Source organism: Pyrus communis, chromosome 17, assembly GCF_041283825.1.
Source record: "Pyrus communis isolate YQ-2024b chromosome 17, ASM4128382v1, whole genome shotgun sequence".
Classification (NCBI taxonomy): domain Eukaryota; kingdom Viridiplantae; phylum Streptophyta; class Magnoliopsida; order Rosales; family Rosaceae; genus Pyrus; species Pyrus communis.
The window spans coordinates 26,844,459-26,868,969 of record NC_142581.1 but is presented as its reverse complement, the minus strand read 5'-3'; the positions used below and the strand labels follow the sequence as shown (position 1 = coordinate 26,868,969).

General features: G+C 36.5%; 3 protein-coding genes across 5 annotated transcripts; all 3 read left to right on the top strand.

Annotated features, from left to right (window-relative positions):
* Positions 1–1,690: 1,690 nt before the first annotated feature.
* Positions 1,691–10,210, top strand: LOC137708038 (senescence-associated protein AAF, chloroplastic). Of its 3 annotated transcripts, none has more exons than XM_068447006.2 (14): positions 1,691–1,975; positions 2,986–3,384; positions 4,730–4,885; positions 5,270–5,343; positions 6,798–6,874; positions 7,114–7,185; positions 7,806–7,874; positions 7,994–8,040; positions 8,136–8,265; positions 8,354–8,422; positions 8,534–8,637; positions 9,178–9,253; positions 9,329–9,518; positions 9,750–10,210. In XM_068447006.2, the coding sequence occupies exons 2-13, from the start codon at positions 3,047–3,049 to the stop codon at positions 9,500–9,502; spliced, it is 1,386 nt and encodes a 461-aa protein (XP_068303107.2). In that variant the 5' UTR covers positions 1,691–1,975; positions 2,986–3,046; the 3' UTR covers positions 9,503–9,518; positions 9,750–10,210. The 3 variants fall into 3 exon arrangements, with proteins under 3 accessions (XP_068303107.2, XP_068303108.2, XP_088545210.1); XM_068447007.2 differs by having other exon boundaries at positions 9,742–10,210; XM_088689084.1 differs by having other exon boundaries at positions 1,819–1,975; positions 4,737–4,885.
* A 1,005-nt stretch (positions 10,211–11,215) lies between these two features.
* On the top strand, positions 11,216–15,451 carry LOC137708777 (myosin-binding protein 3). Its single transcript, XM_068447930.2, has 4 exons — positions 11,216–12,709; positions 12,787–12,954; positions 13,089–14,505; positions 14,960–15,451. Exons 1-3 carry the CDS (start codon positions 11,548–11,550, stop codon positions 14,480–14,482), a joined length of 2,724 nt encoding a protein of 907 aa, XP_068304031.2. The 5' UTR covers positions 11,216–11,547; the 3' UTR covers positions 14,483–14,505; positions 14,960–15,451.
* A 5,187-nt stretch (positions 15,452–20,638) lies between these two features.
* On the top strand, positions 20,639–22,394 carry LOC137708744 (HMG-Y-related protein A). Its single transcript, XM_068447893.2, has 2 exons — positions 20,639–20,843; positions 21,585–22,394. Exons 1-2 carry the CDS (start codon positions 20,793–20,795, stop codon positions 22,083–22,085), a joined length of 552 nt encoding a protein of 183 aa, XP_068303994.2. The 5' UTR covers positions 20,639–20,792; the 3' UTR covers positions 22,086–22,394.
* The last annotated feature ends 2,117 nt before the right edge of the window (positions 22,395–24,511 follow it).

Sequence of the window (24,511 nt, the reverse complement as noted above, 5' to 3'; positions counted from 1 at the left end):
AAAAATAAAATTTTTTCAAAGGAATATAATAAACCAAATAATTGAAGAAAATGACACCTAACAGATTCACGTTTAATGTTTTGAACCGAAGCTAAAGGCCCAAAATAAAAGGAACTTTAGCGAAAAACTCATGATATTGTTCACTTTAACGAAAAACCATAATTTTACACTAAAAAATTAATTCTGGTACTATTCATTTTACCATTTATTTTGTCCTTATCATTACAACTCAAAATTTTTAAATTCTTTTCATTAGTTTTCCTCAAAATAAATTGTTTTACATTTATCCATCCATCCACAATGGATTAGGATTTCTGTCTTTTAGCAAAGAGTTTGTACAGTTGTGGTGAAGCCCAATCCATAACATCTGTCCACTTCAAGCAAACTCCAAAAAACTGAAAAATTAAATAAATAAAAAAACTTGTGAACGTAAATGCAAGTAAATTTGAGTAGGTCACTTACTACTACGATCTAATGATATGTTTTTTTTACTTTTAGGTAAGAGAGGTATTAGGTTCGATTCTCGTAAAAAACGAAGTTGAATCACATTATTACTAATCCATAACCAATTTTAGAATCTTAAATTAAATTTTAATCAAACATTCTAATCCCTTACAATTCTAACAAAAAACTCAAGTGAAAAGTCTTAATGACCTTTATTTATACTAAACCTCTCCGTCTCCTCTTCCTCTCTCCTTTCTCACAAGCTTGAGGCGCTACAATTATTGCTATAGTCGGGCAACAAGCGCTGGTCCTACCGGCAGCAGCCGTTTTCTCGTCCTTTATGGGACCATTCTGCAGTGCCAGGATCCAAAGAGAGGTCCGCTCTGGTATCACTCTAACTGCCCATCAATTCACTGTTTTTTTCCTTTCTGTTTTCAACCGATGAAATCCTGAGTCAAAATCCAACCAACCAAAAGAACCAGAAAAAAGTCAGACCCTTAAATTATGTTCTAATCTCCAAATTAGATAGCAGAATAACCCAAAAATTCAATCTTTTCCTTATCCAGAACCAGAAGTCTCAAAATTTTCACTAAACATTAAACCCACAAACTGCAAAAATAAAAAATAACCCAACACATATCCTGCAATGATCTTATCCTAAGCCAATGTTTACCTAGGACTCAAAACAATGTTTTGCTCCCCTGATCGTAATTTTGAGTTAAAGATGAACGACGATTGAAATTTTTTGCTTAGTAAAAGTACAACGTGCAGTATCGGCCTTGAATTATCAACTTCCGTGGCCGGAACCGCATCTAATTGTATTGCTAGTTGAGTTATCTGCATGAATAAACATCACAATGGTTTTTGGCACCGTGGAATGGTCCCAAAAAGGATGAGAAAATGACTGTTGGCGGACTCGGACTAGCGCTTGCTGTCCGATTATCGCAATAATTGTAGCGGCTCAAGCTGTGAGATTGGAGAGAAGAAGAGGAGAGAGATTAGTATTACTAAAGAAGACTATTTACCATAGTTTTTTTGTTAGAATTATAACAAGTTAAAAAATTTGGCTAAAATTCAAAGGAAAACTAATGAAAATAATTTGAAAATTTTGATTTTTAACTATAAGGGTAAAATAAAAAGTCAAAATGAATAGTATCATGATTGGTTTTTTAATGTAAAAATATGATTTTTCATTAAAGTAAACCTGAGCTTTTCGTTAAAATCCCAAAATTCAATCCGAGCCTCCGAAGTGGGCAATTTTTCAAAATTTGTCAAAATGGGTCCAATAATTGCATAAATGATAAAAACGTAACTCTCCCGCCTTTCATGAATCTTCGTTCTTGTATGTTTGCGCTGTGGCAATTCCGGGGCCACATGAACTTGTTGTGGTTGCAATTTCTCTTCTCAATTTCCACGCCATTCTTCCTTCACTGTAGACTGCCTACAAATTTGTCTGCTTAACGATCTCTCTCTCCCTCTCCCTCTCCCTCTCTCTCTCTCTTGTGGAAAGTCAGTGCTTTCCTACCGCGAGGTGAGTTTCTTGCTTTGTTCACTTCCAGCTGCTTCCACATCTTTATTCTGCAAATTCTTATATGGGTTTTCTTTGATTTTCAATTTGGTTAACGAGATTTCGTTTTCACTCTATGCTCTGAATTTTTAGGACTTTGTCTTTCGATTTTTCGTTCGGTGACTGATGGATGCATGGTGAAGTTTGCTTTGATTTAGCTATTGCGTGCTTGTTGATATGATCGTGGTAAAATGATTGAGTAATTACAAAAAAATTGAACTGAAATGTTGAGGTGATCAAGATTAGTAATCGAAAAATGGAATTAGAAACCTTTGCTGTACTTTAGCTTTTAAACTATGAAAATATCTCCCTTGATTAATTATTTAACTCTATAATTAATACTAGTGACACTGACAACAGCAGCATTCTGCATTAAAAAAGGACGACCCCAAGCCACAAGGCTCTCTGCTTTGCGAGGGTGGGGGAACTGCCAATACCGTCAAGGGCGGTTAAATAGAATAAGAGATCATGGGCGAAGGTAGGGAAAAAAGTGACTAGAGTGTCCTTTATAAGAATTGGAAGAAAGAAATGAGAAAATTCTTATGTTCATATCACGATTTTGGAATGAAACAGAAGCACTCCAAACTCTTAGTTAAAGAGGTTTGAAAACTAAAGATGTTGAATTCATTGATTTTGGAAGCCTAATAAGAAAGACTGGAATGTGACGGCAGACTTTATGAAAAAAGAAAGGTAGTGAATACCTTATTGGTGGGCTATAAGGATTATGTTGGCTGAAGATTCTGAACCCAATCATATATTTAGCCAAAAGTTATGAAATTTTCCCAACGGAACTATGGTGTCTGTTTACATGTTAGACTGCATATGTTGGGGACTTAGTATGGTATATGTAATATCGTGTATTTGATGCTCGTAGAAAATTTTGTGTATTGTGTGGTAGTATTTTCTCTAAAGTTTTTTTTATGTTAAATGAGAATATAACACTTTCTTGATTCATTTTTCTGTTGTAAATGAAGATTTAAGCTTCTGTGAAGGAAATTGTGGCTAGTTTCACTTCATTGGTGTGTTGATCATATTATGGCACTTAATGCAAGCAAGGTTTCAGGCTGTCCTGCAGTGACTAATTCAAAAACGATTCCTAACTCATATGGAGTTTTAAACTCGTTTTCCAAGTCGATGCAACGACATAACCTTCATTATCCAAGTCAAGGGGTTGAACAGAGGCAGCTAAATTGTGCACGTATCGGTTCAGAAAAAATGAGCTTTTCTAATGATGGTTTGAAGCGTATATTGGGTAAACCAGTTAATTTTACTGCCTCTCAGAGATCTACTGTCTTTAACCTGTCAGGGGGCAATCATAATACCAAAGCAAAAGAACGCATTGTAACTTATGGTGATTCGGCAAAGGAGACTAGGTAAGAACCTAGTAGCGGTCTATTATGTTTCTGAGACTGAATTTACTTTGTTAAAGTAGATATTGTTCTATGTGTATGTGCAGCAAATTAATAGGAGGACAAAGGGAATAATAATTTATCTAAAAGCATAATGCAAGTCTGCAATAATTATTAGATAAACATGGCTATTCCTTAAATCAGATTGTTTATAGTGTTAGCTTTGTTTTGGTTTTTTTTATTTTTTATTTTATTGGGGATCAACCTGTCAATTGGCTTATGATTGTCAACTTGTGCTGGTAAATTGGAACTTCTTAATTTATTAAATAATTGTACATGTGTGAAGGATTTTCGCTATCCCTGGTAGTTTCCTTACATGAAACTTGTGGTTTGTATTTGAAAGGAAAATATGCCAATTAAACATAGGAATTAGGCAAAGTGCCATTTATATGTCTCCATCTGACAGCCAAAAGGAAAAGAGTTGCAGTAGATGAGCAGACAAGGAGTTACAAACCTTCAATCTCCCCATATTCCTCTTGTCTCAGAGTAAGAAATACATTCGTCTGAGTTGATTGAGATATGAGTTTTATCTTCTTCTAGCTTGTTTACTTGTGTTTGGTAAACAAGCAACAGGGTCTCTCCACATCTAGCTCTATCAATCAAATTTTTCCTTAGCGTAAGCACTAAGAAAGAAAGGGCTCTTAGACTACTAAAGGGGATACATGAAGGTAGTTTACTTGCTTAGTTAGGAAAGGAATAAGCACTTAGAAGTACTACTAGAATGGACTACTCACTCAAAGGGACACAACCGATTGATATAATGCTTTATAAGTTATCAATATTATAGAAAATACCAGCAGGAGGATTTCTTAAGAGGAAGAGGGCAATCAAACGAACAAGGACAATAATGTATGTATAATGTATGTATATAGGGAGAAGGGATTCGCTCTCTAGGTACTTTTCACAACCCTCAAACTAGGGACAAGTGCATTTATATTCCCTTCATCTAGATCCTCAGTTAAGTGTCAAGGTGAGAAAAATTACATATTAGAACCAAATGGACCAGAGGGTAAGAAAATCCTGTGACACTAACTTTCTTACATAATTTATGTTTCTTCACTCATGAAAAGGAGGTACTTAATGAATTTGTTCCTCATTTCTATAGTATCTGTGAGATTTTGACAACGATTTATTTCATCTACTTTCAGAATTTTCCTTATTTATATCTTGAACTATCACTTGTAACTCTTGCCTAATTAGTTTGTTGTTCATGCTCTTTGATTGTGGCATATTTTTAGCATAAGTTTAAAAAAAACTGCCAATTGTTCTCTTTTTCAACATCTGTTAAAGAACTCCTCTTGTATCCTAGTTCACAGATTAGGGATGACAAAGATGGGGGCCCTCCAGTCTTTTCTGAGAGAACTACTCACTCCAATCAGGGTTTAGCTGAAGCTTGCAAATTTGTTTACAATGACGCGAAGTTTGTTAATGAAAGGGCACGCAATGACATTATTCTGCTTTCTCGGTAAGATTCCCTAATCTACGCTCGTTTGTTTTTTCTTTTCATTTTGAGATGAGATTGCAGTAATTAATTGTAACCCATCTTACTTGGTCTTTATACTTTAGTCTCAGGAACAAGTCATGCAATGTTAAATTACAATTAAGGTTTGCAATATTCAAATTACACAGGACCTGTATGCAAAATTTGCAAGACCATGTTTTTGGCCTTTTCTGTAATTTACGCATTATAAAGTCAGGTTGAGCATGGTTTGCAAAAAATATACAATTGTACTGGCTACCTGCACGTGATAGTTATTAGCAATGTATTAAGATAGTCATCCATGATTTTATATGACCTGAAATGTTCATTCTTAGAGCTCATTACTCATTATTTGCCATTTCTTGTCAGTGGTATAATGAGGTTGGATGCCCGTGTGCGTCAAGACATTGCTATCCTTGGGTCGGGGTTTCTTAAGCTGGATGGTAAAACTCTTATCACCTTTTCAGTGCGCAGATTTTCTTGGGCAGCTTTATAAATTCTATATATCCTTGAATCCACACTTACAGAAATTTATTCATATTCGAATAACAAATAATGTGAAATGAATACGGTGTTTGGTTTCTGGAATGGAATTGGAAATTTGGAATCAAGAAAAGAATCAAACTCTTGTTGTTTATTTGGAACTGATAATCTAGGGTCTGCATCGGGGATTCATCAAGAATATATATGATTGGTTAAAAGATTTTTATCAAGAATATAAACTCTGTTGCTTATATATTTTAGCTGTAGTCATAAAAGAAATCCTATTCTCATATTTTCTCTCAGATAGAATTATTAATAGTTACAAAAATTCAATATCCATATTCCAGTAATTTAGAAATTTTTTCTTTTTTAACAAGTAATATAATCTAAGCTAAAAGTCGTGTAAAACATTGGTTGGAACCAATCATGAAGTTATATTTCCACTGAAAATATGATATCTACGTGGCTGAAGGACTTTGAGTGGAGTTGTACCATTTAGGACTCCTCTAGTACGGTTAATGAGGTATGCAATAGTTAGAATGACCATATGCCATACTCTCAAGAAACATCGAACAAAAGCTGTATAGTCTCCACATTTTGCACTGAGCCACACCATTCTGCTTTGGTAGGGAAGTTTCTGAAACATACCCTTTAGGAAAAGCTATGACTGAAGTTATTTGAACTGTGCGACAGGAGAGAAAAAAAGGACGACTACAACAGATAAAAGGAAAAAAAGGAGAACATGCTGAGTTAGATGTCCAATAGGATAGAATGTATTCAATTATATAGGAGAGGAGGTATTCAATTGTGTAAACCCATGAGGAGGAGTAAGTTCCATAGGTCTGATTCTTGTGAAATGCACATTTCGTCATCCATAGCAAGTTTCTGGATAAAGATTAGCCTGGAAGACAAGGTAAAATCAATTGATTGCAAACAAGAAGAAATTAGCAATGCGATGTTGAGTACATTGTACACATTAAACGCATGTGTGTATAGCATAATGCAGTAATTCATCATTATTATTGGAAAACCATGGGTCAATCTTTTGACTGGAGATAAACCTGCAACGGGTGGTGATGTAGATGAATTTAGGTGAGGAAGTTAGTGGCTCTGGCATAATAGGAGAAGATAAGGACACCTGATCATGATAAAATGGGGGAATGCTGATTCCACGTTTTGAGGCATTCCTTCGAATGTTCATTCTGGGGAATGAGCACTCAACCAACGATTTTGTATGAGTATACGTTCTTGGATGAATATTTTTCTCCTTTTAGAACTTCTGGCTTCTTATTTCTTTTTGTTTATTTAATGGGAGAATGGATTATTTGGTTCTCTTTTTTTCTGGTTACCTAACCATGCAGTCATCTTTCTCATGAAACTTATGATGTTGTTATCGTGACCTTCTGCTCTGTAGCACGGGCAAGAGAGGATACTCAGAAAATTGACCGTAATGTGAAGAAGAAGGCCGAGCGCCTTCATCATATTGCTATGGTATGTGTGTTATTTATGGGGGCATTTAGCAGTAAGTCACAAAGCAACACTTGTAATAAACACTTACTTTTGGTGTCTTCTATTTTTAAGCCCCGAACTATTTTTGAAAAAATATTTAAGCCCAGTTTTTCTGGGAAAAATAAATAGGGCCTAAATATAAATAGTTTTTTTTTTTTGGGCAGTTTTTTACTAAAACTTTGAATCTTTTTACTAATTTGATAACCAACAATCCTCTGCAGATCTTAAAAGAAAAAGCCGGGTCTAGATTGAAAACTGCTGCTGATAAGCATTGGAGTGATGGAGCCTTAGAGGTACGCTTTTCACAGAAAGAAACTCTTTTTGTTATAACTGTTGTTTCACATGATGTAATGTCTCAAAACATAGAAATTTTGAAGGAAACTTGGAAGAAATTGAAATCATTCAATATGCATCAATTAACTATACGAGCTTCATACAATATTTATTAATGATGAATGTGCAACGTATAAGGTGAAAACAGTGTGCCCTGCCGGTATATTTGACTCTAAACTAGATTGCTATAGTTTAATAGTTGACTTCTAATACCCATTAGTGTGTGTAGTTAAACTACGAGAGTGTAAAATAGAAATAAGCGAGCCAGGAAACAATTCAAGAAAATAAAAAAGATGCCAAAGTTGAAAGAAATGCATGTAAATAAGGGCTTGATTGATGCACAAGAGTACAAACAAGAGAAAGTTCATGAATATGCATCCAATGCTTAGAAAACCCTTGCTAGTATTCTAGTATAATTAAAAAACAATTCAAGTTTTCTGAAATTCGGTTCTACATTATGTGTATGTATATAAAATATATATTGTAAAAGTGCAGTGTTACTTATGGAAAACAATTTTAGTTGTCTGGAAAATGCAATGATGATAATAATGCACTAAATATGCTGTGTTGACTCTCTAAGGCTGATTTGCGCCGTGCTGATCTCCGTGCAAAACAATGTGCAATGGAAGATGCCCTAATGGCTTTGGAGGTAAATTGATTTTGTTTTGCGATACTAATCAAGGATACTTGTGGGAGAATATGTTTTTAGTTTATCATGTGTAGTTATGTTGCTCTGTGTTCTCTGAATTTTTTACATATTATATGCAGTTTGTCAAAAATATTCATGACAGGATGGTGAACAAATTGTACAATTTGTAAGTTTCTTTTGTGATTGTTAAGTTTGTTGTTTGATCCCTTCTATCACTTGTGTATTTACCTTTGGAGCATAATATCTCACATCAACATCCAGTCCTCTGCAAAGAGAAAATGGTGTTATATCAGAAAATGACATACTGGGGCGTATAATGCTTGAAAAGAATGGGAAAAGTCTTGATTTCCCTCCTGGAGAAGTATCTACTGATCGCATTACTGCAATTCAGGTCCCCTTTTCCTGGAATTCTCCGGTTCTCATTCTTTCTACTTTCTTGAGATTCAGGATATTACAATCATGTGACTGGTTGTGTACAGGAAGCTTACTGGAGTATGGCTTCTGCCTTCTTTGACGCTGATGGAATTGATTATACTGATCCTGAAGAGGTCCATATCTAAATATGTATTTATGTTCATGATCTGATCTAGCAGTTAATTTTACTATGTTAGACTGCTTGTAGGGTCGCTTATTTAATTTATCTTTTCTATCTGGAGTAGCTCGAGCTGTTAATTGCGACTCTAATCGATCTCGATGCAATGGATGGTAAAAGTAGTGTATCGTTATTGGCGGAGTGTTCAAGTTCTCCTGATGTCAACACCAGGTAAGTTATGCAAGCATTACTTATCTTATAGTGCCCCTTGGACAATCTTACCCCTCTTCGACGTGACAAATGCATATATTTTCCCTCACAAGCTTACAGTTTAGTCTGTATTGTTGTGTTGTGAAACTAAGATTTAAGCGTACAAAGCCAATCATGCAATATGCTTTACTTTACTCTACGGACGTGCATGGACAAGGCTTCTTGGAATTATTTTGCCTCTCTTTTTGGAAACAATGCTGAGAAAAGTGTCACTTGTGTTTCTTTTAGGAATTTGTTCGTCATTTTATATATTGCGAAATTGCAATCCATTTCACTGTAAAATGCATAATAACCCTAATCCATGAGAAGGCAGTAGATAGCCAAATAGAAGTCTGACGCTGACATTAATTTAAAACAATCGTGCTACTGAATATATTTTTGAGTAATTTAACAAATTCCAGCGACAAGGAAGCCTGTTTGAACTTTGATTCCTTAGTTTCTGTCAACTCCTACTTGACTTGTATATCATCCACTCTTACCTGTTTGTTTTCTGTTGTATAGACAAGCAGTGGCCAATGCTTTAGCTGCAGCTCCATCTATGTGGACTCTTGGTAATGCAGGAATGGGAGCATTACAGGTTTGCTGGAAATTAAATAATTGTAATCGTCATTCTTTGCTGTGGTGATGCCAGAAACTCATGCCTTTCTTGCAGAGACTCGCAGAAGATAGCAATCCAGCAATTGCTGCCGCAGCCTCTAAAGCAATCTTTGAACTTAAGAAACAATGGAAGATTGAGGAAGGAGATAGCTGGAGGTTTACGATGAACCAAAATGCCATTCAAGAAGATGAAAGCCAAGAATCCGACAACAGTGCAGATACAGATTGACATACAACCGTAGAAGGTATTCACATGGAGGCTTAAATTCTGTACATATATAAAATGCTGCATTCTTTTTCTTATCTCATTGAAATATATGTCAAATGATTCACAACGGCTGGGGGATTCAAACTTGGGACGTCTCATTAGCTACAAATCCTATCATGTTCTTAAACTACTTAATTTTGTTCAAATTGCTGTCTAGGGTTTATAGTTTAGAGAGTGTTACAAATTTATATAACGTTCAGTTTTACAGTGTAGCCAAACCCGGTTTCAACTTTTCACCAAGGGACGTGTCCGCACACTCTTTTTCTCCATACAACATGTTTATTTCTAGCCTTTGGATTGAAGAAATCAACGAATTAAGAGAAAGAAGCGGTGTGTGAAAGGAGAAAAAGAGTTGGGTAATCATTTCCATTACAAATGGTTACCACAACAAATTAAGGGTTGGAAATCCATGGATTCTATCGTCATGGTCTACAAGTTGGCGGGTTTGCACATGAATTGTGACTTGTGAGGTCTCTAGCCAGTTGTTCAAAAGTATGGAGGACATTTGCAATAAAACCTTCGACATGTTTTATTTCAAGAGACAAGAGAACCCATATCCCAATATAACATGTGGGTCTACTAGTTTCTTAAGTGTTGTTTGTACTTTTATCTATTAGGGGTAAATTCATTTTTCTGGTAACGAATTCGATGATTCAAGTGTTAGTCGAACTCTAGACCCTTTGATCTTTTGTATTTTATTGCACTACGAAGCCAACGAGTTACCAAAAAGAGAACAAAAAAAAAAAAAACCAGATATTTATTAGGGTGTTAGGTAACTCTCAACTTTTTCTTTTAGACTTCTTTTTTCGTTTTGTTTTAATTTTTATTATAGAACATTCGAGAAATAATAATCGCACACCCTATTATTCCTTGTATGTATCTTTGTTTATACCTGGCAGTTTTCTCCGTTTGATTTACTCAATCCAACATACCTCATATGTCCTCTTGCACACTCCTATTTATTTTTGTCCATTAATTATCTTTCATTTATTCAATCCAAAAGTATATAATCAGGAATATAAAAGGACAAAATATGAGTGTGTGAAAATCACCCCTTAAACATTTCAAGGAAGCATTTGGTTGATATTTGTTATGTTTTTGAGACCCAATAATGAACTTTTTGAAAGGTGTCCACACATTTATTTTTACCTCTTACACATTTCTTTTTAATTGTTATAACAGTCGGAAATTTAGAAAGGTGTGTGAAAGAAGAAATTTTTAGTTGTGATGGGAGTACGGATGGTACATCACGTATTTTTATGCAAGTGGTGAAAAATTTTAATTTTTACAACTCACCATTTATATAAGAACACGTAGTGTACCATCTCGTGTGATGATCATATTGAAAAATATCTCTCGTATGAAAGGTGAAAAATAGTGTGCGGTAGCACTACTCCTTTTAAAAAAGTTAAAGGAAACATACACAGGCCCAGGAACAAAAGCAAGATATTATATAACCAACTTTATTTATACAAAGGCTCTCCAATCACTTCCAAAACGCCCGAATTTGATCCAATTCCTTCCCCTTTTCCTTCCACTTTTTCTTTTTTTCTTGTTAGCTTTTTTATCATGCCTGCCACTGTTGAGTGTTTGTTGACAAATGACAACCCATGTTTCATCATTTCCTGCCTCTCACTTTAATTCCAAATATAACAAGAATCCCAAGTAGCATATGCATTTATTTGATTAACAATTAACAAGTACAAATTAATTACATAATACTTGTGTAGATAACTTTTACTTTCTTCTACGGGCGCGGATTTATAGTTTATAGTCTTTAACGGACATTACAAGCCATCTTTTTTTCTAATCGTATTTCTTTTTCCAACGCTGAAGACAGATCCCCGCTCCCCTTTTGATAAAATGAAGAAGAAAACATAATTTTTACTGTTAACCAACTTAGAGCTGACCGGGAAGCTAGTCTGCTTCTCTTGCAACAACTCGCTCTTTTTTTTTCTGTCTGAACTTGAACCTCTCTCTCTCTCTCTCTCTCTCTCTCCCCATCCATGGCAGCTAACAAGTTTGCAACCATGTTGCACAGGAACACCCCGAAGTTGATTGTAATTCTAGTCTATGCTGTCCTTGAGTGGATTTTGATAGCACTCCTCCTCCTCGACTCTTTGCTCAGTTACTTGATCACCAAATTTGCCGATTACTTTGGTCTCAAACAGCCTTGCCCGTTGTGTACTTATAGAATCGATCGCGTCTTGGAACAAGGCAACAGCTCAAACAACTCTTACACAGATGTTGTATGTGAGAGCCATGCCACTAAGATATCCAACATGTTTTCCCGTCCTTGTTCTCCACCGTCTGAGCCTTCTTGGGGTTCTTTGGAGTATGCCCGGAAAGGAGATTCAGCTGTAGAGGCTGCGGATGATGGAAACAATGGAGGCGAGTATCAACGTGCAAACAAACCCGATAGCCTGTCAACTCACAGTGACAATGGCTATGAGTTAGAGACAACGAATGAAGAACATGAGGACGATAGAGTGGCAGACGAGCAACAACTTACATCGGATGTTTGCAGTTCTAGCTTCAGAGGCAGCGCAGTGGAAGATTGTCTGACGTCTAGATCAGTATTGCTACGTCAGAAAAATGATGCAGATGAAGACAACAAAGGAGGTTCTCTTGAAATTGTGCGGTCAGATTCTAACAGCTCGAAACTTGTCCATCAATCCTCCGAAGCTAGTGCTACTAGCATTCAGTGTTGCTTTGAAGAAGATTACTCTCTCGAAATCGTCCCCCTATCTTCCGAGAATGGTTTGATCTGTGCTCACAATCATCGGTTGATTCCTGTGGAGTTGATTGATTTTTCAACTACAGTAGACCAAGTAATCCGCAATGTAAAAGAGGAAGAGGTGAGAGAGCATGATCATCATGAAGTGAATTTCGCTTCCGACTCAAACATCGGATCTCAACCTCAACTCTCTGGAGAAGCATCATTAGTACTCATGGTAAACGAGAGTGCAGTTAACACAAGTAACGGAGAAGTTGAAAGCTTAGATATGGCCAGGGGTTTTACTGATAACTCTTCTGAGGTAGACGCGGAAGAGGGAAAACAAGATTTGCTTGGCAAGCCATGTGATGAAGTTGTCACTGATCCAGGAGCTCAAACATTATTTGTTCGAATTGAAGAACCCGATAACAAAGAACGAAATGATCCACCAGGTACAGAAGAATTGTAGTTATTCACAAATTTATTCGCTATAAGTTTATTTTGCTTTCTGATTCTTAATTCCATGCAGCATCTGAAGAAGAAAGTATTTCTGTTGATCACATTATACCAAGAAATTTGGCAAGCACAGAAGTGGGTGACCGTGAAACTGATCACCCTCGGGCTCAAGAAGGTTCTTCTTCGATGTGCCTTGAAAATCCCAATGTACCTGATACATTCTCAGATCGGAGTGATTACGGTAAATCTCAAAATCATATCTTATCTCCACCTATATACAGAAACTGATTTGATGAAAGGCATTTAGTAGTACAAGTAGTGTAATTGTTAAAAAAAAAAAAGAGCTGGCGTTTACGGTAAATTTAATTTTGACAGGTTTAAGGCACACTGAAGAAGGTATACCGAAAGAGGAAACAAGTAAGCTCGAAAATGATCAAGAATCAGAGGAAGAGAAGATTCCTAACTCACTAACATCAGTAAACAGTCTTTGTTCCTTGCACAAGAAACCGGGTGAAAAAAAAGAGCCGGCGGTAGATGAGTATTTGGATGGAAGTGGGGTCAGTGAGATGGAAGATGGAGATCCTTTTACAACCATTGGACGGCTTAAAGAAGCTCTGACAGCTGAACGTAAAGCTATAAGTTCCTTGTACGCAGAACTAGAGCAAGAGAGGAGTGCGTCTGCAATTGCCGCCAACCAGACTATGGCTATGATAACAAGGCTTCAAGAAGAGAAGGCAGCAATGCAAATGGAGGCATTGCAATACCAGAGGATGATGGAAGAACAATCCGAGTACGATCAGGATGCCTTACAACTTTTGAATGATTTGATGAACAAGAAGGAGAAGGAAAAGCAAGAACTCGAGAGAGAACTGGAAATATATCAAAAGAAAGTCCTAGATTATGAAGAAAAAGAGAAGATAAGGATCATGAGCAAAATTAAATATGGAAGTGTAAAAAGTAGGAATTCCTCTGCTTCTTGCAGCCAGTCGTGGGATAGTGATGCGCTATCGATTGACCTTAATGTTGAAACCAGGGACGAAGAAAGTGGCTTTGGTGGCCTTCAAGAAAGCAATAACAACAACAATACTACAGATGATGCAGGTCTGAGTTTGGAAGACTTAGCTCTGGATTGTGTTAAAAATATGAGTGTTCTTGATGAATCGCTAGCAGGGTTTGAGGAAGAGAGGCTGTCCATTCTGGATCAGCTCAAAGCCTTGGAGGAGAAGCTAATCACGTTGGGTGCAAATGAGGAATTGGGCGATGACTTTAAATTAGTTGAGCATTCCCCCGCGTATAGTCTCAAAGACTTCGAAGAGAATCATGATTTTAGCAGTCCAGAAGAAAATGGGACATCGAAGGGATTTTCGGGGGATAAACATGATCCCGAGGGAAAGACATTGGGTTCCATGGTAAAAAGACTTCTTCCGCTTTTGGATGCAACTGACAATGAAACCGAAGAAGGGTTAACTCATGAAGAACACGTTGATCAATCTGAATCTATTGAAACAATGCGGAACTCAATTACCAATTTTGAGTTGAATGATGGCAAAATAGCCATTGAAGAGGAGGTGGATCATGTTTATGAGAGGCTACAAGCTCTTGAAGCAGACAGGGAGTTTCTAAAGCACTGCATGAGCTCCATAAAGAAGGGTGACAAAGGGGTGGATCTTCTCCAAGAGATTTTGCAACATCTAAGGGATCTGAGGGCTGTTGAACTCCGCGTCAAGAACATGAATGATCCCGAGGGCGATGAAGTTGCAGTTGATTGATACAAGGAGAATCTAATTAAGAGGTAATATTCAAACAAGTTTACAACTCAGTTCTCTGACTTGGGAACAACCTTTACAATGCTGTAGGCACACAAACCACTAATACACAACTAAAAAGCATCAGTGGCCACTGATATCTGTGGAACAAGATGATGCGAGTAAAAGGATTGTTCGTGCAAATCAAATAGCACGCATAGTTAACTGTCGCCGTTGACTACTTAGACACGGATAATCTTGTAGGCACGATATCATAACTCAAGATCTTTTTTTTTCTGACTAGTGCTTTTTCATGTAGTGAGCAGACCAAACTGGTGTTATTTTAGCAGTTATAGTAACACCAATTTACAAGTAACTAACATAATCATTTGCGAAATTCACTTTAATCCGATTTAGGGTTTAGGATAAACATGCACATGCATGCATTCTGTCACATTACAAAAGTTAAGATGGTAAAAAAATTCAGTTTGATGATTGCAGATTGCTGTATTGGTGATCAGGAAGACTGCAGAAGCAGATACATATGTGTGATGAAGAACTACTATTCCACATTTTGTTTAAATACTTGTTGTGGACAGAAATTACGGAATTTATCGATCAAGGGGATGATTCCACTTAGTGGGATAAGGCTTTGTCGTTGTTGTTGTATCGTTCAAGGGAAGATCTCTTAAAGGAGGGGAGGAATTCCTTGTTGTGTTTTTTCCACTTGGGCTGGGCATGGCACAATCAGTGACTCCGCATTACTGCAGAATGCAGATATATGAAGAGGAGCATCATATTTTGAGTTTGTTAAAACAAGTTGCTTCTAATTATCAATAGTCTGTTTATTATTTTTTCTTCTTTTGGATTGTAACTAGTTTTTCTTTTCTTTTGTATTTTAGTTTTATTGAAGAGGTGTAATTACTTCATTACAAAGAAATCTTCTTTTTCATTTACCCCAAAATGAAAATATATTTTGGTATTTATTTGTTAGGGAGAAATTTCATTAACTAGAAGAACAATGAAGATATTATTGATGGAAGTTGCATTAATGTAGCCTCGTTCCGAACTCATTATGGGCGTTGGTGTTGAAGGCCCGGTACTTCCCTAATTGTTCGTTCCTTGACGCAAAAAGGGGCGGGAGAACCTCTTGGGCTTGGTCGAGCCTCCTAGCTAGAAGGGATATTTTATGCAATGGAGCTCACTGGCAGATTATGAGTGGAAAGGAGGTTAGAGTATGGGTTGATAGATGGAAATCAAGGTGTAACTTTCAATTCGACCAATAGCAGATTCACCCAAGACAAGTTATTTTGGCTAGTTCCCTGTCGGCTACCACCTTCAAGGAGGCCAGATTTGTGTCTTTCACTTCGCCCATGCCCAGATTGCTGGAACCAATTGACGGTGGTATATGGTCTCCACCAAGTTTGGGCTTTGTAAAAATTAACGTGGATGCAAGTTAAGGACCAAATGATGGACTGAGATTTACGGGTGTGGTGGCACAGGATGAGGAAGGAAGGTTCTTAGCTGCTGGTCATTACGGTGGGAAGGCTACAAGTGCAGCTATGATGAAGGCTTTGGCTTTCTTGCATGGGTGTAAGTTGGGAAAGAACAGGGGTTGGAATTTGATTATTGTTGAATCAGACTCCTTGGAATCAATTTCTTGCCTTAGGGACATGGCAAAGAATGGCAGTTGGGATGCCTTCCCCACTCTGGTGAAATGTTGCAGATTGGGAAAGGATTTTCTTGATTGTCGCTGGTCTTGGGTTCCAAGATTGGCCAACTTGGCGGCAGACCATTTGGCGTCGCGACAATGTAGGGAAGCATGTGATCAGGTTTGGGTCAACAGACCCCCATCTTCCCTTGTTCATGTTCTGTGTAATGATGGTCTTCCTTGCCCCCCCTAAGTGCTTTTGGTAGTGCGAGGAGGGACGCTCTAGCATTAGATGCGGCGTCGTGGTTATAATGTCACCTCTTTGCACTACTCTTTTCTAGTAGTTTCTTCTGATGTTTGCCTCGATGTAGGCTTTCTTGTATCTCTTTGGCATCTTTGCCCGAATAATGCTATATCCTGATTACCAAAAAAACAAAAACCCCCGAGAAAGGAAAAGAGAGTACCATATGCTCCCTCAGACTAAAAAGAAAAACACACGAAGACTACAATGCTATCGCACTACTAAAAACTACTAAAAAAACATGAAGACTGCAAAAATTTAAAAAGCAATGTCAAGATCAGGATATTTGATTAACCACCATTATTACGAGAAAATCTTTTATTACTTAGTGGTTGTTTGGTATTGAATTTGAAACGAACATATAGTTTACCAAAATGCTAAATATAGTTATATTATTTAACACTCATTGTTTACAAAAACAAAACCGAAAAATCGACCCAAGAAGATACCAAACAAGCTTTAAGCTTCAGTTTGTTTTTGACTTCATCTGTTACCACCCCAAACTTATTTGGTTTTTTTATACGACGATATTGAGAACGGGAGATTGGGCCACACAATGAGTTAGCATTAATTTCATGGGTAGTGCTACTCACACTTTTTTTTATCTTCTACACACCCTTGTTAATTTTTAGGAAAACTAATGAAAAGAGTTTCAAAACTTTGAGTTTTAATCAAAAACCACCCACTAACTTTATTTAATGATAAGGACAAGAGAAAGAAAAAAAAATACCTAACAAAAGCACGTGCAAGCCCTACACCTCTATCAATATATGATCCACCACTTAAAGAAAAGAACAATATGAGGAAATATTTTTTTTCAAATTGTCAGTCGGTAGTCTTTTTCCAATCAAAGGTCCATCTCTCTTCAAATCTCTTAGAATTCAACTCTATTACAATCTCCAATTTCCAAACATCCAAACGGACCTCAAAGTCCTATTGATTCAAGCAAATGAAGTTGAAGATCAACAAAGCCTGCGATTTCCATACACTTGTATCAATACGTGATCCGCCATCGCGACGACGACGGCGATCTTCTTGCTCATCAGACTGATTTGAAGGGATGGACCCCATCATTCGCATCCCCATGCTGTAGTTAGACATTATCTCCACCATTCGCATCCCCATGTTGTAGTTAGACATTATCATCTGGTGTTGGTGGGGGTATTGGGGTATTGCTAGTAAACTCTTGTGATGTCCTCATCCTCCTCCATGATTTAATAAGAATTTCCTGCTCCCAACTCCAACTGCCCTGTTAATGGTATGATAGAAATTATGATCCCAAGAGGAAAGCTGCTGCTACTGCTCACCTTCAACTTCTGTTCTATGGAAGTTTCTGTGACAGTTGTAGGCAGAGCAGTTGCCCTAAAGGGCTTCGATGGTGCCCTTTTCTCCATTGGGCATGAATTCGCCACAACCATCCGTAATAGTCCCTCATATGGTTGTTGCATGGATCTTAAGGCACTCCTTGTACCTCACCCTATTGTGCCCAACTTTTTTATTATTGAAAGTGTTGTGTTTTAGGGCACAACATTTGCATTTGGTGGAGGAGAAGAGGAAGCCGAATACGGGCGGACAATAGAAGAAAATTAAGTAATTGGTGTAGAAAGTTAAGAAATTGACGAGATATAGAGAAAATTTGATTAGTATCGAAGAAAATGTGTTTGGAATGTGAGAATGTGTCAAGAAAATTCAAGAAGAGGAGAGAGAAGAATGTAGTACAATTAAGTTTCATAAACAGTGTAGTACTGTTAAGTTTCCTAAACAGTGTAGCACCATTAAATTTCATAAACAGTGTAGTACTGTTAAGTTTCATAACAGTGTTGTAAGTTTCATAAACAGTGTAGTATATTTCATACAGTATAGTACCGTAAGTTTCATAAACAGTTTGTGTGAGGACGTGTGGATCCGCTCGTCAATTTTTTTTTTAATATTAAAATTATGTATTTTTCATTAAAATTTAAGTTCTTTTGTCCTGTTTATTAAAATTTAAGGGTTTTTTTTATTAAAATTAAGTATTTTTAATTAAATAAAGTTATAGCATAGTTTTTTATTAAAATAAACTTAGCCCAAGCTTCTTTCATGAAAGTTCTCTTAATTTTTTCCATTGATCTTCTTTAATTCATTCGATCCGACAATCGAAAATTGAGAAGGGTGGCCGAAAGCTAAAAAAGGATGTGTGGATAACAACACCCTAATTTCATATCAAATTCGTCATTCACGAGAGTCAAACATAAGATCTCACATGTATAAGTTGAGATAAAAAGACAATTATTTTAACTAGATTTTTCATGAAAAATATTGAACACCTAAGTGGATTATGTGAAGAAAATTGAAATTCCACCATAAAACCAATTGGCAATATTAGGAGTAGTCCAATTACTTATAAACACTTGCAATGTCCATTTTTCTCCTAATGTGGGATTTGTATCTCATCAGGCCTTCACACGTGGAGGACACAAATCAAGTGCGTGGAGCACATGTGGCCGTTCAGCTTCACGTGGGATAACATGCTCTGATACAATGAAGAAAGTTAAAGTTTAACTATGAAACCAATTTGTAATATGGGGAGTAACTCATTGAATGTCTACTCGTTTATGATCACAATAAAAAAAGTTCACATCATCCCTTTTTCCTTTCTCTTTTTCATGATGCTTTACAAAGCCAAACTATACATTTCGTCAAATCACATAAATAACGAAAGCAATGAGCATTTTTAAAAGGCTATTACATGTGGAAACTTTCATAATTGATTGTATATTATTATTGTTGTTGTTGTGAATAAAGGGGGATGATTGTATATTATTTTATAATATGACCCGAAGTGAGATCATATACTTTAACACGCCCCTTCACAAGTGGCCCCACACGGGGTCACATGGGAAACCAATTTCCACCTCACGAATTGGTCAAGTCATTAGACCGAAACAAAAGTCAATCTTTTCGAGAACTCGGTCAGTATTCAGTTTTTAGAGCCAACGTCAATCTTTTGAAGGCCCAGTCGTTCAATTGCCTTAAGTTGGATGTAGCTTTTAAAACCCAACTTCAGAAAGCATGTTTGAGTCCGGTAACTCAGGCCCATTACGTGTCTAGAGAATAGCCTACTATGATACTATGATTAATTTTGTAGGCCCAAGTACGGTTCACCACCAAAAGGCCTCAGTGATATTAGAGGTGAAAACTCTCACATATTAGTTGTATATTATTTGTCATATGACCAATGTGAGATCCTAGTCTCTAACATTATGCACAAAATGTTGGAAAAAGCTTAATTAAGTCGGTGTACATGTCAACTGAAATGGTTATTAAAAATGTTATGCATTCATAACTATATATGAGAGTCCATGAAACTCTATATACAATACACTTAATTGGAGTGTGGAATTCAGCTTGAAAATTACTCAAAATTCATCAGCTGATAACACTAATTCTTTCATTTCAGTTATCTAATACCTACACTCACATATTCTCCAATTGAAGTTTGACTACCGTTCGCAATGGGGAACTCCACCCTGGCAAAGGAGTTCACATGTTCGATGAGGTGTCCACGTTTATTAGACATTCTTTTTACCGTTTGTATGGTGCGTTTTGTAATAACATGGCCGTTGCACAGTTTTGGCATTTAGTTTCGATTTTAGCAAAATAATAAATTTTATCATACCGCTAATTACGTTTCACATACGCCTATATTTATGTTCGTTGATTATTTATTTAATTTTATTCACTTCAAATGCTATAAATAAATAAGAGTGTGTAAGAGGAGAAAAATCCACATTAAAATCATTATTTTGAGCAGTGGGACTAGACTCTTGGATCCAGATCCTCTTCGGATCTAAGGATCCTGAGCCTAGGAATCAATTGATTCGGCCAGTTGAAATTTGATCTAATGACTACAATTATTATAACTTTTGGTGAAACCCCCTATTTGTAGCTGTTTGATCAAGTTTCAACGAACCGAATCAATTGATTCTTAGACTCATGATCCTTAGATTCGGAGAGGATCTGGATTCTAGACTCTCCCCTCCCATCACCTACTGTCTGCAGAACCTTCCAATCAGAAGTTCCATAACCTGCCACCTCAGCGATCCCCATCTCACCGTCTCTCAACCGTTCCATCGTCCACTCTGAGACTCCCAGCCGTCGATCAAAGAACCAAAAGCAAACTAATTATATTATATTATTTACTTTATCCTTTTGGCTTTAAATCTTGCTCTCAAATCCTTGCAAGCTCAAATCCAACAGCTTTTTTACCATCAGAAAATTGAGGGTTTTCTCCTTGCTGCTGTAGCTGTAGAAGCTGTAGCAGCAGCTGAGTGTTTTGTGGGGTTCACTGAGAGGCCTAGAAATTTCAAACAGCTTCCTTTTATTTTCTCTGCAAAGTTTTAATGGCCACTGAAGAGGTTAACAAACCTCCATCACTCCCTCCTTACCCTCAGGTACTTCCTTCTTCTCTCTCCTTCCAAATCTCTCACTAAAATAATTCTCTTTAAATTTTTGTTTTATTTTTTTTTCTGTACTTCAAACCATCATTTCTCACAGTTTTCACAAATAGTGATGTTTTTTTAATTAAAAAAAAAAATACTACTTTTCATGGTCTTGGATATTATACATGTTGTGGAGAGGGTAAATTAAGAGGGGTTCCTGAATAATAGCAAAAATATTAAAAATAATTAGAGCGCTTGGTTCCATTTAGTTTTCATAGTGATCATAAGAAATGAGCTTTCACTGATCTGAATATCTCTACCTGTTATAGCTAGATATATGAAAAAAAAATAGTTTGGGTATATTTTCGAGAAAGGAAGATTTGGTGCTAATGGAAGACTGGCAAAATCGAGCGTTTAGAATTCATACGGTCGAACTCACCTAGTGGGATAAGCTTGCTTCGTTGTTGTTCCTTGTGTATTTTCGAGGAAAAAAGTATTAGGACTACAGTTTTAGGATTCTCCAAAGTTTTAGATTTTTTTACTGATTTGGGTAATTTGAAATACCAGAACCCAAATCATTAAAAAAAAAAAAAAAAAAAGATTTGAAATTTTGCAGAACCCAAATTTGCAAAATATGTATGTGTGTATATATTTATATAACTTGAACATTTGTTTGCCGACGAGAAATTTCTGAGTAGAAAGTTTGTATTTTTTTGTTCTTTTTGGTAAAAGTCTGAATTGTGGTATTTTCAGATGATTCTGCAGGCAATTGAAGCCTTGAATGACAAGAATGGTTCGAACAAATCCTCCATCTCGAAATATATTGAATCAACCTATGGGAAAGTGCCGGCCGGGCACAATACCCTCCTCTCTCACCACCTCAGCAAGATGAAAGATAATGGGGAGCTGGTGTTCTGGAAAAACAACTACACAAAGCCAGATCCCAATGCACCTCCGAGGAGGGGGCGTGGCAGGCCGCCAAAGCCCAAGGATCCATTGTCCCCGGACACCACCTTGACCTCACAAAAGGGTAGGGGCCGCCCGCCTAAGGACCCGGAAGCACCCCCAAAGCCTCCCAAGGTTAAGGTGTCTTCAGGGAGTGGGAAGCCGAGAGGGCGGCCAAGGAAGATGGCAAAGCCTACCGGAGGTTTGAGTGGCTCGACGGCAGTGGAAGAGACAATGCCGGTGAGGCCAAGGGGTAGGCCTCCAAAGGCGAAGGATACATTGAGTGCTGGGGTTAGTGTTGGGCAGTAGGGTTCTATTAGTGCAGTATTGGTAAGTTTAATGCATCTAGCTCCCCCTCATTGGCAGAATCGAATGTTAATAACTTCGGGATCGGAGAAGCAGTCGGAACAGGCTCCGCGTTTATTTCGATGGCGATCGAATCCGACGTTTTGTGTTGTTGGTTTAGCTGCTGTGTCTTTTGTCTCAACTGTTTAGCTTGTACAATGTGTTGCAGTTGTTTGGTTTCTTAGGTTTGAGAGGGGATGTGACTGCTGCTAATTCTGATTGGAATCTCATTTCATTGTTGTGATCTTATAAGGTATAATTGTTATGCCTAAATTCTTTTTCTTTTTTTGGGGTGGATTGTTTGCTTAATGCCAGTGCTATCCGAACACTCTTTCTTATTTTTTACACACTTATCTTAATTTTCGATCGTCGGGTCTAATGAATTGAAGAATATTAGTGGCAAAAAATTAACATGGTGTGTATGAGGTAAAAATAGGTGTGTGAATAGCACTATCCTTGCTTAAATGTGCTTTCAAAAAGGCTAATTTGGGTTATCCAAGCTTGATTTGAAAGCGGGGTTGCAGTTTGATGTTATATCAAGGAGAGCGGAAATCGAAACAGGACTTTTAGTGTAGGTGATGCTTTTAAATTTTAAATCACTTGGATTACAATTTTTTTAGGTTTAATATAATTCTCCGAATGTTTCTTTATCTAGTTTAGTAATTTTATTCTTTTTCTTCCTCAAATGATGATATCTACTTTAATACAATGTGAGTTTACCATAAAATTATTGACCATATTTTTGGCTTAGACCCTCACTCTCAATATTGTTGTAAAAAATAAAAAAAATTAATCAAGTACAAATGGCCAAACAAGCAATTTTTCTTCCATGATACATCCCACTAAGTAATCTGGAATTCATTGGCTAAATCTTGCATGTAGAAATTCAATCAATCCTTGCAACGGTTAAATCTTTTACATAAAACCCGTAACACCAAGTGGTACGTATCATTGTAGCCGTACCCATCTAAAAGACCTATTTTTTTAATACATACAACATTATCTATGCTAAGGAGTGTAAGGTATCAGTTAAGTCTCACAATGAATTAGTTATAATAATTTAGTTCGAATTCACCTTTAAAAGGAATTGAACCTAACCTCTCACTTACAACTATAAAAAAAATATTACTAAACCGTAATACTAATAACTACAATACCATACTTTTGTAGAGTGGTTGCTATACATTATTTATGGTGTCGTAGTCTCATGGCTCTTTTAATTGTTGGTGATACGTACTATTGTAGCCAAAACCATCTACATGACCATACTTTTTTAATACATACAATATTATTTACACTGTGGAGTGTAGGTTAAGTCTCACAATGAGTTAGCCATAATAATTTAATTCAAATTCGTTTTTACAAAAAAAATTGAACATGATCTCTCATTTACAAATAAAAAAAATATTATTAAACCATAATACTAAATGATTACAGTATCATATCATTGCACATCATGGTTGCTATGCATAATTTATGGTGTCGTAGTATCATTACTATTTATCTATTGGCGTGTCTCTTTCCTGAAGGTCTTTTGCCCACAGTTGGCTGACTTCATGTGGGGGCTCAAATTGGAGGGAAGCCTCTCCACAATTGGCCAGATTTTTTGGCACATGTGGTTGGTATCTTTTCTTCACTTTATTCTTGGGTTCAAAATCAATGCAATTAAATAAAATTAATTAAAGGTTTCGTGATGCATATCCTTCTTTAGCGCTCTGCTCATATAGAAAGAACCTGGATCCTCTTCGGATCTTGTTTGTAACGATTTCAGGAATTCGTGAATCATATTCGTTCATCGTATATCGTGTGATCATAAATTATTTTAAATATTTTTATCTAAAATTAAATACAACCAGTACCTGACAAAAACTAACAACACGATGTACGATGAACAAACACAATTTAACGAAAAACCACATTTTTACACTAAAAAGTCAATCATGATACTATTCACTTTACCCTTTATTTTGTTATTTTCGTTAAAACTTAAAATTTTCAAATCTTTTTCATTAGTTTCCTTATTAAATATTGTTGAGTAAGATATATAACTTCAACCACAAATCTAAACTTCTTTTTTGTCACAAAAAGCAATATCTATCAATTTGATTTCCGATTAACAGGGGAGAAAATCGAACTTCGAACAAAGATCAAATTCATAACATTGTGCAAATCATTCATTATGGTCATATTATCGAATAAGGCATTCCACAGTAGTTTCAGTAAGTGTCATATTTATGTATAGAAATTAGGCAATTTGAGTGTGTTTTTATAACACTACTAATACATTACTGTGAATTCAATATATTGATCACACTCATAAGTTTAGTATATCGAATTCATGAGTTCAATATATTGATATCACTCAAATTTTCGACTCATTGTAGGAGTGT

What these genes read in the sequence shown, in the direction of transcription:
- LOC137708777 (XM_068447930.2), top strand. Translation starts at nt 11,548, where the DNA reads ATGGCAGCTAACAAGTTTGCAACCATGTTGCACAGGAACACCCCGAAG. An exon ending in AGAACGAAATGATCCACCAG is followed by an intron (nt 12,710 to 12,786) that starts GTACAGAAGAAT and finishes AATTCCATGCAG; the next exon opens with CATCTGAAGAAGAAAGTATT. An exon ending in CTCAGATCGGAGTGATTACG is followed by an intron (nt 12,955 to 13,088) that starts GTAAATCTCAAA and finishes TAATTTTGACAG; the next exon opens with GTTTAAGGCACACTGAAGAA.
- LOC137708038 (XM_068447006.2), top strand. Translation starts at nt 3,047, where the DNA reads ATGGCACTTAATGCAAGCAAGGTTTCAGGCTGTCCTGCAGTGACTAAT. An exon ending in TCTCCTGATGTCAACACCAG is followed by an intron (nt 8,638 to 9,177) that starts GTAAGTTATGCA and finishes TCTGTTGTATAG; the next exon opens with ACAAGCAGTGGCCAATGCTT. An exon ending in CAGGAATGGGAGCATTACAG is followed by an intron (nt 9,254 to 9,328) that starts GTTTGCTGGAAA and finishes CCTTTCTTGCAG; the next exon opens with AGACTCGCAGAAGATAGCAA.
- LOC137708744 (XM_068447893.2), top strand. Translation starts at nt 20,793, where the DNA reads ATGGCCACTGAAGAGGTTAACAAACCTCCATCACTCCCTCCTTACCCT. An exon ending in CACTCCCTCCTTACCCTCAG is followed by an intron (nt 20,844 to 21,584) that starts GTACTTCCTTCT and finishes TGGTATTTTCAG; the next exon opens with ATGATTCTGCAGGCAATTGA.